We start from the raw sequence: 12,301 nt of genomic DNA on the forward strand, positions 1-12,301 counted from the left end.
TGTTTTCTTAATTCCTCCCTTAACCCTTTCTTTCAATTTTTTTTCTGAATTTTGTTGATACATGTTATTACAGTACAGTACCTTACATTGGTGTGCCTTTTGACATACAAATTGTGGAAGTTGTTGGTGTTTTCCAGCTGGCCTGCCTTTGGACCTTGTAGCCTCTGAATGATCTCTGCTTTCATTTCCATGGCAATGTGAGCAGGCAGTAAAGAAAGTAGAAGACGCTCCTAAAATTTAAAATGAAATCCACAGTTTCTTTAAGGAGAATAAATTTAGCTTGGCATCAATACTGTGCAAGGCACACCCTATTGCCAATACCACAGAACATTTTGATGAGGCTTGCACCCAGAACTGGTGGAGGCTCCAAAATTAATCAGTACCTTGAGGAGTGTGACAGAGCCATACACACATTTCCAAGTAATACCTGCCTTCTTCAAGGTTTTGTGTATATTAGAAAAAGCTTAAGCTAAAGCTTAAGGTTTGATGAAGTTATCTACAGGAATCTATTCAAAATCTGAGCAGGATGCAGCAAATGAAACAAGAGTCACAAGGCCAGTCCAGAGGACTTAAATGGAAATGCAGTTTGATTCAAGCAGAAATACGCTACATCTTTTTTTTTCCTTTCATAAATTTTAAATGCTCTGCCATAATTTTAGCAGTTAGGCCTAAAATAAAATACAGACACAATATGCTGAAAATGTTGAATTTTGCAAAGCATTTTGATAGGTACTCTCTCCTTTAATATGGTATTTGACAATTTTTTTCTAATTAACCTAAAAGCATGTAGAATACTTAAAAAAACCAAACCCTACTTATTTTTCCTCATCATTTGTCATTATGGTCTTCCTCTTCTAAAGCTCTCTGACACTTCCATTTCACTCATTTCACCTGTGACAGCTTTAGACTGATTTCCTACTTCTCTGGAAACCAGATCAACAAGAACTCTGCAAAAAAAAATCCTTCTTGCTTTATCATATTCCATCTTGAAACTGAACAAGAATTTCCCATTTTCTCACAGGCAGACAGGACAGACTCCTTCTGGCTAAGGATAAAAAACCGGAAGCCTGAACCAGTGAAGAGGGGGAAGGTAACTGAAAAAGGCCCTGACAGAGACAGAAACAGCTACACCAGAAAAGATGATGACCTCAAAATGTGCATGATTCTCAGGTGTTGCTCAGAATGCTGCATGCTCTTTGGTTCACAAGAATATTTTTGCAGACTTTGCAGTTCTGTTCATGAAGGTACCAGAAGAGGTGTAGCCATTAATCCAATCCTCTGCCTGGGATAATTATTCCTGTTCAGGTCTGATGACCTTGAGCAGAGCAAGGCAATAACGGGGCTATAGACTCTTCTAATATTTGCAGCAACCTTGGCTATCTATCTCTGTCAAGTATAGTGACAAACTCACATTCCTCATAGCATTTGTGCGCTTGTAAGCATAGCATTCAATTACACGAGGCCCCGTGAAACTGATCCTGCACATATTTGGCAAAACACTTCTACTGCAGTGAATCAAGACAGAATCTTGCTTTGCTGTTAATTAATATTGAACTAATAATTTATTTCTTAAATGCAGGAATAATTTAATATGTTTAGGCATTTTAGCAAGTTCCCATCTAAGAGACCAGTGTATTTTCATTGCTTATGTTCAGTGACAATGTTTCACTTCCACTGCTCCTTGTTGGAGGTATTTTGCTAACTTGTAAATAATATCTGTACAACAAATCAATTTTTTGCATAATGAAAACTTACTCTTCCAGGTTGCTCTTTCTCTAACAGTACAGGATTGTTCAGACTCATTAACAACTGAAATTACACAGTTAATGAAGAAGTGTCACTCTTTGCAAAAATTTTACATCACTATACTCTTTTTATACTATGGATAGCAAATGCAAGCTGGTTCACTATCTTCCTTTGACTCTTACAATTCCAGACACACAGTGATGCAGACAATGCCCAGGTTACTGCTTGCATCTTTGCAACTCAGAAAGCCTGGTAGAAGGTCATAAAGCAAAAGTCATAAATGTTTTCAAGGAAGCAAGCAAAAAAAGGAAGAGAAAAAGTTTTCACAGAAAGCAGCATAAAGTCAACTACAAGCTAAAGAATCATAGAGGAAAAGGAAAACAGAATGCCCTCATTTTGTAGGGGACATCAGGAGAGATGGAACATTTCCCCTTCTTTTTCTCTTCAGGCCAGCCCACTATTCCATTCTGTTTAAACATCCTGATGAAGCTGTTCACCACAGCAGAATTCCTTCCAAAGAATGTTTTCCTTTCTCCATTTTCACTGTACAAACGAGAAAGCTGCAACCAGAGGCTGCTTTAGAGAACTGCAATTGGTGAAGCACACTGCAGAACACCTTGCCATATCCAGGAGCATATACAGCCTTCAGCCACCCCCTCCATCCTGCAGGCTGCAAGCATTCACACTTCACACTTGTGTGATAATGTGGATCGTTCATTTTCATTTCTTTCACCAAAAGACAGCTGTGAAAGAAGGTGAATCTTAACTATTTATGAGCACTGTGGCAGGGCTGGTCAGCTAAAGATCCTAAGAAATACAAAGCACACGAGAACAATTCTTCCTTACTTTTTTTTCACTGCTGTTGGCTCAAAAGAGCATAGTGGAAGGATCAAAATCCCTTACTGATCAGCTTGTAGTGCACGATGTTCTGCACTGAAACTCGTGCAGACTGGAACAATGCAAGGAACACTACAAATCAAGACTACTGCTTATGCTGGCTTTATATTTGGTAATACATTCCATTCTGTACTATTCTCTCAAAAGGATAGAAAATCTACACATCAAAAACTAGCTGAACTGAGATACAAGACTTTTAGGCTTTTAGACAAAAATCTTCCTTACTTGTAGTAGACAGAGAAGCCATTCTCAGAACTACAGTCTGTTAGAAAAAAAGCTGAAATAATTCTGAATGCAGGTCAAGAGGCACCATTTAAAAGTCTTCAGACTGAAAATAAGAATACCTGCTTCTGGTGAAAGAGAAACTGCTGTGCTATGACAATGAAAATCTCCTCACAAATGTCCTTCCCTAGAATATTAACAACATGACCTTACCGACTCATTCAGGGGATTTATGCACACAAGACTTTTTCCTGACTTATTCCCTGGGACTGTGCTTTCCTCTCAACCATTCAAGTCACTTCCAGCTGATACCTTTCTAGTCCTAGGGCTAAAAGATGTAGCCCACTACCTATACTAAATTAAAGTGCCTTTCAGTACTACAGTTTAAGTATTTCTCTCTTCTCCACCTGGACCCCACTAGAAGGATAGCAAGTAGGCATCCTCCCTGGATTCTCCAGCTGAAGATTTTCTGTGGTTTATGTCAAAATGTTATTTGAGCTCCTGTTCTCTCAATCTCTCACATCCAAGTTGAACCCTTTGTCAGAATTTTCCCTGAAACATCCAGATGACTTTAGCAGTGATTCTTAGTTACTTATCACTCCTCCAAAACTTGATAAACTCTGGTTGCTTTCTAACCTAGAACAAGCTGGCAGAGCTCAGTGAAAGAACATTGTGCTGTTTTCTGCAAGGTGGCAGCTGCACGTGAGTATCTCACAAAATACCATGCTGTTCCGCAGCAAACAAGCACAATATCCTCAAACAGCAGGTACAGGTTATTTTTAAGAGTGCATGTTTCACAAATCAACCTCTTCTTGGCCTGAAGCAATAATGCTTTATTTATTTGCTTATTCCTGTTTTGTTATACAAACTACCAATACTGATTCACTCATTTGTACAAGATTACATCATGATCAATGCTTTACTGAGCATAAATGTAAGAATTTATAGATTTAAAGGCCAAATATTCTTTCAGCTAGTCTGATTTCTTGAATAATACAACTAACAGAATGTCATTAAGGAAAAACAAAGGTAGTCTGATAGGACTCACCCTATTAAAATCAACTTTGTGTCTTGCTATCAATGGAGAGAAATAGTCCTTCAAGGCAATTCACAGAATCTAATACTGAAATGCTGAGGTAGCAATGCTCTCTTCTCTCTCTCTCTGTTGTCTAGGGAAGGAACTGCAGGTCCACATTTTGGTCTTACTGGAAGAAATGTCAATCTTTGTTGCTAAGCTTCTTCTGATATTCAAGAAGTCTGCAGAAAAACTATCTATCTGTAGATCAGTGAAGGACTATAGGAATATTTTTGTCCTTATAACCCCATATAAGGATATTTTTGTCCTTGTCAATGTCATGGAGGGCACTGACTATTGAATTCTGCTTTTCTGTAGGTTGGGTTTTGTTTTCAGATTCCTGTGGCATATATCTAATGATCTCTTTAGCGAGTTTGACAAACCAGGTCAGTAAGTCAGTGATAAGAGCTCGAGAAACAATTAGCCAATGCATGCATCCTGCTTCACTATAAAGTTTAGAAATAAACACTAATACCATCAAATTTTAAGCTGCCCTTGAAATGTACAAAGAAATAACCTAAAATAAATGAATTTTCTGATTCCTGATCACAAAATGATAGAACAGTCAAGAGCTGATAGAGATGGTGATCCAGAGGGTATTTGTCAAAGTACCATACTGTTAACCCAGACCTCATGATCATCCTCTTAAATACACTTACAAGAATAAAGAGTTGCAAAGTGTTTTTCTTAAAGCTAACTTGGACTCCTAACTGAGAGATGAGACAATTCTTAAAAATTACGTGCTATTATCTCCTTAAAATTTAGCTGGTGTTAATAACCTCCATCAACCTCATTACTTGTGCTGAAGCCAATAAATTGATTTTACTTGTACACAACAAGAAAGGTATTTAATCTTGACTACACAGACATCAATAGATGGAGAATTCACCAACTTCTAGTGGTTAACCACCTGAACTGTTAAAATCTGTTAAAAATGTGTTCTGCATTTCTTACTTTGAAGCCTTGGCCCTGTTATATCTTTCTCAGCTCAAGATTAATGTCCCTACTCCTATTCCTGCAAATACACATAACTGTCTTTTTGATCAGGTAAATAGACTTAGGTGTAAAAATCTCCTTCTCCTAAGTATTTCCTGCACTCTCTTGTCAAAACCCTCAACAACCTTCAAGCATTTTTAAGGGTTTCTTGACACAAATCCTAACATGTTGCTCCAACAAGCAAAGATATGCATACATTTATTTCCCTCAGTATGTCCATGACTTACTCGGTGCAACTTTCTGTTGCAACATCCTCGGAGTTCCCTGACTGCTGTTCCATGTCTCCTACTTTCTCCAGAATATTGTACAAAGTTGCAGCCTTACAATATCCCAGCTATGGCCCATACGCTTTTAGAATTATGTATCTTGAGAAAGTTACAAAAAACTCTCTTGATTAGTATTGCTTATAAAGTATTCAATATTATGGTATTTATTATCAGACCAGTATTTACATTTTCTGCAAAAATTATTGTCTGTGAATGTCTTCACTTACCTCCTAGATCATTAACAAAAAATATATAACAGCATAAACAATGAGATGAGGTTCTTGCAGAACATAACACACACAGCTCCACTGATAATTTCCAGTTACTCCACTCAAAATCTATGAGACTGTACTCTCTTGCTAGGAAGTGTCAACACTTTTATGCTGAGCATCACTGCATCAAATATCTTACTGAAATCCTTTGATTATGGAAAGTTACTTAACCCAAACATGTACCCATTAAATACTAAAAAATATTTTCTTATTACTTGATTTCTTACCAAACTGTTGAGTACATCACTCTACTACTTCTTTCCAAATACAATCCTATCACAGCAGCACCTTTTATTTCATACTGATTGTTTATACCTTTTCTATCTAGTGGCAGCCACTTCCTTGGTTATGATGGCTTTTTTCCTGGAAAAGTTCCAAAATTTTATGGGCGTAGACAAAGCTAGAAAAGGATCAAGGAATTTTCAGGACATCTAGAAATCTCCTACATATCACATCTCTTGTCATTCTGAACTTTTTATATATATATCTAATTGTTGCTTTTGCTTGTGGCTAGTTCAGGCTTTAGGACACAGATAGTATCTTTCCTGATGGCAGAACTATGAACTCTCATCTGGTCTTCTAAATTCCACATCCCCTTACACACACTGCTAACGACATCCATTTTTGATTTTTTTCTCTTTAGAAAATGAGTCTTTCCCCAAGCATAAGGATATACTATAAGGCTTTTTGTTTTCATGACCCTTTTGGTGAAATTTCAAATGTGCAATGCCAGGAGCTACAGTATCAACATCAGAAAATCGACACACACACAAGGGGAATGAAAGTACCATCCTCTCATTCCACACTAGTTCCCCAAACACAAAATGCAAATGCACTCATGAAATTATCCTGCAGAAAACAAGCTTTAGCTGTCCAGGAGCTGCTTCCATGGGAAGGGGAGGACCCCGAGTGGGGGCTGCCAGTTTTCACGAGCTCAGATGGAGATGGGCTGTGTCCACCCAGGTGCTGGGACTGGTCCAGGGCCAGGATGAGGCCCAGGTTGGTGCCAGACAGGGATCTGCTCCGATAGTGCTGCCTGGGAGCCTCTGCCTGGGAAGAGGCTCTGCCATTCCCACTCAGTCCCTGAGCTCCAGCCATGCCTCCAGAAAGGGGACAGCTGTCTGCAGATAATTCTGCAATTGCCAGACATCAGTGGTGTGACCTGGTCACTTCACAAGAGCAGTAAAGCCAGTGCAGCTGTCAGTTTAAGGCAAGGGTTTGCAGGCTAAATACACAGCACTGTGCACCCTCAGTGCACCCAGCTTGTTTGCTGCAGAGCTGCCACCTCACCAGTCACCTACACATCCAAAAAATACTAAAGCTATGCAAAAGCACCACCACTGTTTCAATGTAGGAGACTGAAAGCTCATTTAAATTCACAGGCTCACCACGTATTTGGCAAAGACAAATTCCTACACAGAACCTAGGGGATGTTTAATGTTAATGCATAGATTACATATGCAGCCTGTTTAGGACTAAATTTGCAAGCAATGTTCACTACACCTTCAGAAAGCGTGCCTATCCTGAGGCTGTTCAAGTGACAAGTCACCAAACAGCACAACAATAGAGTAAAAGAGAACATACCAACATACACAGCCAGATCTGCCTAACTAACAGACAGAATTTCAAGGTTTGTTTCTGTCTCATCCTATTAATTCTTGCTCTAAGTTTTATATATTTCAAGAACTGATGAACAGACAGAAGCAGCATTTTGCAAAGAATCAGTCTGATGAGTGTAACATATTTATTATTATATCAGTCTTCAATAAAGGTGAAGTATTATAGTGCTGGCAATTGCTCAATACCATTCTTTTAAACAATAAATTATTTAACTCTGGTACGACTCACTTCACATTTTGATGAGAAGAATTTTGTTATTTTTTCAGCAAAATGAAGAAAACCAAACTCATCTCTGTTTTTACATATTTTTCTTCTTCCAAACCATCTATGAGGCATGTCAGGGAAGATATTCAAGAGTACTGCTTGAAAGGTATCTACACAGTCCTTTTTCAAAGACCAAAGTTTCCTGTTCATCTGCCCAGTTTAGAGCCAAACCTTGTGGTTGAAAGCATCAAACCCAAAGCAAAACCAAAAGCATTTCTAAGGCACAGCACTGCATTTAAGCTAGAAGATCACATCTGAAGCACGTTGACAGCATCACTCCTCCACAGCCTTCTAGATAGCATGAAACTGATAGTTTTTACCTTTAACATTGCCTCTAGTGTTTTAGCCATCTGCTTACAGATTGCCAAGTAAACAAGAAAGAATGGATTTCTTTCTGGCAATTTGCTAATATTTTACTGGATAGTCTACACATAGCGTACCTTTGAGGGAGCAAATGTTGTTCACCACACAAAATGAAGATCAAAATCTAGATTTTTGAGAATAAAGATTCTTATCAGGCACTGCTGCACTTGTCAGGAGCTCAAAAACACTTAAAAAAGTGGGTCAGACAGAGCAGTGAGAAGCAGGGCCCCACATCAACAGAAATGAATCAAAAAAGTCAATCTCTGTATTAGAGTAATCAAGAGTAGAAGTAGTTAAACACAGTTTTGGCCCATACAACAGCCAGTTTAAACAGAGATAAAAGTTTATTCAAGCAGGAGTAAGAGATTATTTCACCCATAAATTAATGAAAAGTGAACCTACAGTAAGGAGCAATGCTAGTTCTTGTGAAAAAGTGATGATAAATTTTAATGTTGCAAGCTGTATATTTTAACACCTCTTTTCTGAGCACTGCTATTTATTCAACAGCTCACTTCCTAACCTTGAAGACAGAGGAGGCTGACTCACACTAGGTGGAAATCAAAGAACAGGCAGATGTCTGGAGGGTGTATGCTGTTACTGCATTCATAAAGCAGACCTCTTATTTCCTTACAATGGTCTAAATAAAAGGGAACAAGAATGGCTTGCATTATATTTCCATCTCAGGAATGACAGTTTCTTGTAGAAATCTCCCAATTGCTCTTTAATGATTATATTCACCAGCGACTAAAGACAGAAGGTTTTGAATGAAAAACTTTGCTCCTCCTGAAAAAAACCCTAATATAAACAGAGTTTTGAAAACCAATTCTCTTTATTTTGAGGAATCTGAACAGGGAAAAAAAAGCAACAACTTAATGATGGTAGATACATGCTAAACTAGTAATTAACACTGACTAGCAGGCCTAATCACAAAACAAAATTTAGCATAAATAGTAGTAAGGGTTAAAGCTTTCAGAATTAGCCTGGTTTTTTTTCTAAATATTTTCTGAGTTTCATTCTATACATTTTATTTTCTGAACATTTTCCACATTACTGTGTGTATAGTTTTGGAAGTGTTTTCTATGGCATGTTCCAGAGGTACTTACACATGTAAGTTTGCAGACAGGAACTCAGACTTAACCACAGAAAGACAGGAATGGTAACTACCAGAGCTTCAAGTGCCTTGTCACCTGGGAAAAGCCTGTCCTCCTGGGACACTAAGTCTGTGAGAAAATTGGAATCCTAAAAGTGCAACTGAGAAAAAATTAGATCTGCAGAAGGAAGCCACATTAAGTAGAAAATGCCCAAAAGAGGGTGCTGTTTATGATTCTGCACAAAGAGCCACCAGGTCATTAGCTGCAGGCTGGAAGGAGGCACCTTAATGTGCTTGGAACTCTGTTGTGGGCAAAACAGTCTGCAGTCAGGTAATTTTAGTAGAATTAATTTACTGCAAACAAAAACAAACCTCTCACTGCTGATTGCAGTTTTGAAAAAAAGAAAAAACTACAAAAAAATCAACAAAAAAGGAAGATAAACACTGAGATAGACAGTTACACAACCATCTATCCTCTGCCCTTCCTGGCCTCAGTTTTCCCTATTTTTGCTGTGCATTATGCTCTGTCCATCTAAATTCTTGTGCTGAAGTGGCAGGCAGGGTGGGAAGCTGAGATAGCAACGTGTGATAGTGTGGGACCTCAGCACCTCAGGACTGATGTGCAGAGGGACCGAGACCACCCTTGGGGGGCTCGGGAATCCTGGAATGTTGCCAGAAGTGTCTGGTGGCTGGACTTTGATCCTACACGGGAGACGACACCTATATGAGGATGGGAGGATTTCACTGGGGTAAATGGTGAAGGGATAAGTTAATTAGAGTGTGAAACACAGGGTTTAGGATTTCTGTACAGGGGCGTCTAAAGAAGTAAGATGGAGGAATTGGGGCGTGTCCTGTTCTTCTTCTTCTTGGCCTCCATCTTCTGTGGTGATGTTGGCACTTTGGGATTGGTTATTACTAAAAGTGCACTGGTTAATAAGGGTAAAAGGCATTGGGGAAAATTGATAAATATTGTATACGTAACTTTGAGTATAAAGATAGGTGACCGCCCCGGGGGCTCGCAGTGTGCTCATGGCTGGCTGCTGTGCAGACCTCTGTTGGGCCAAGAGAAAATCTTTTAGATAAACAATTAATAAACACCAAGACTGAGAAAAGATCTGGAGCATCTTCTCATCCTTTGAAGCGCGGGCTGTCCAAGGACACCCCGGGCCTTTCCAGGTCACCTAAACAGCCGAGAAACCGACATGATAGTTTCTTTCTGTCACTGTCTGCTTAGCCACTTCTGCTGCTCCATGATTAAAGGTTTCTGCTGCCCTTGTCCTCCACGTCTCTGATCAGCCTTGAACACTGATGGCCTGCAGCGCCCTCTGATGTGCCCATGCTCAAGCATGGATTGCCCATGTGCCACAACCCTTCAGTGGTGAGGGTACCTTGTTTGGGTGGAGAGTCCTCTACACAGATCAGCTTGTCCCCAGCCTCCAGAGCTGCCTGTTTCCTTCCACACTGCGTTTGGGCAGGGGCACCTTTGGTCCCTGGTTAGACGATTTTTAATGCCCAATGGCTAAGATTTTCTAAACAAAGCAGGCTTTTCCATGACTGTTTTGTGTGCCCCATGGTAGGCTGGAAGCAGCTTTGGCAGATATGAAGAGATTCACAGTGACTCCTGCAGCTCTCTACCTCAGCCCCCTATGGCCACCAACACAGGCTCCATACAAAGCCACAGTGGCCAGTGGTGCAGAAATGGGGAGCAGCTCCAGAGGTTTTCAAGCTTTAACAGGAGATCCACAGGTTAAACAATGTCATCCACGTGCAACCCCTCATCAAAACAGCTCTCTGCCAAAATGAGACCTCAACTCCCTTCCCATCCCTACAGAGAAATGCTTATAAGTGAGCACGAGGTTACTTTGGAAGTAGAGCCCCACCAGCCTTTTCAGGTGAAACTAATTTGCTCCAAAATGAAACCATTTAAAAATCATCGAAGCAAGCACCAGATTTTCTGTTTCTACAGTGCTCCAGGTGAATTCCCTAATCCCCAGGCTCCTGCACAAAGGCTGCTCTGCTTCCTCTTTCTCTCTCATGGGATGTGCAGTCCAGTGGAGACATTTGGCAAATGTCCCTCAGCACAGCGAAAGATGGGGCCCAGTTTGTCCCCTTGAGGGATTAGGGCTGTGTTTGAATTCTTGTCTCACATGTTAAAGGGTTTAAAATAGGTCTATTCTTACCAACTCCATATTCTATGTCTATTGTTTTGGAATCCTGGTTTACACACGGATGCCTGCACATTTGTACATGTGAAGATGCATACTGTCAAAAACAATACCACAGCTGCAGCTGATTGATTTTGGCAGCATTATTTGTGATGGCAAATATGCTATGGATTAATGACATCTATTCTATATCATTGCACTTAAATAGCTTCCAAAATTTTTAGAAATTTGGGAGTAGTTGGTGACTTCTTTACCCAGCACTGGTATTGGTAATTTCCAGCATACATCATCAATATATTCCATGCCTTTATGTAATTTAATTCTTTTTGAAACACTGCATTTTAAACATGAATTAACAGATATATCTATAGAAAAATATGTTGATAATTAGTATTGTGCTGCTGTTCAGAGAGATAAAATCATAAGAAAAGAGAAGGTAATATATACTAACTGATAACATTTTACCATGTAATTCACAGTACCATAATTTGATATTCATCACTGAAACCTCAGCATACAGACACATAATATCAACTGTTTAAGCTACAGGAACCATAATTCCTAGAAAGGAAGAAAGAACAAAAAAGTTACATCTTTAGTGTAACAAGACATTTTCACATTTAGTTCCTGCTGCAGTCCTCTTGGTGAATTTTTCTTACTGCTTAAAACTGTTTCTGTATGATATTATGTACTTCCCTTTTAGATAGGCATTGATGTTCTCACCATTTACATTACATAATTTTGAAGAAAGAAGTAAAATATGAAACTGCTATATGTTTTCAGGCATTTATTTTAAGAAATGCTATAAAATATTCTTCTTGATTTTTGTTAGCAGACTATTTTTATTAACAAGCAAGAGGTAGCTGATTTCTTTTTCAATCCTGGGTCCAAGGTGCACCTCAAAATAGTTTCCTCCCCACGGAGCCTCATAGCTGTCTTTAGCAGCACTGGCACTGCCACATCCAGCACAGCTTAGCAACACTTCAAATACTGAGTCCTGCCAAGAAACTACAGAACATATGCTCAATACACAGATGTGCTCTGATGAATCAGGGCCATCCTACATATTCAGATTGGGTCATTGCAGAACTTGCTTGATTGCAGGTTGCAATACCAGTATTAAAAAAATAACTTCTTTTTTGTTTAACCCAAGGTGTGTGACCAGAAGGGAATGTTCCACTCTGAGTCAGGTGGATGCATCTAAATGAGAGCCACTTTGAGCTGCAGCAGAAAGAACCTTTCAGAAGACTGGATGGACAAATGAGGGGAAAAGCACCAAGAAGTGAGATATTACTCTGCTGCAGTGCACCCAACTTCAGCATTTC

The 12,301-nt window shown here is 39.4% G+C and overlaps 1 protein-coding gene across 1 annotated transcript in view; it reads right to left on the reverse strand.

Moving 5' to 3' along the window:
- Window positions 1-12,301, reverse strand: part of ADCY2 (adenylate cyclase 2) — a 205,765-nt gene that overhangs the window by 72,901 nt on the left and 120,563 nt on the right. Inside the window, exon 5 of the mRNA XM_059477068.1 lies at window positions 82-230. Coding sequence (XP_059333051.1) covers window positions 82-230 — 149 coding nt within the window. The remainder of the gene's footprint in view (window positions 1-81; window positions 231-12,301) is intronic.

This window comes from Ammospiza nelsoni, chromosome 1 (assembly GCF_027579445.1).
Source record: "Ammospiza nelsoni isolate bAmmNel1 chromosome 1, bAmmNel1.pri, whole genome shotgun sequence".
Classification (NCBI taxonomy): Eukaryota; Metazoa; Chordata; class Aves; order Passeriformes; family Passerellidae; genus Ammospiza; species Ammospiza nelsoni.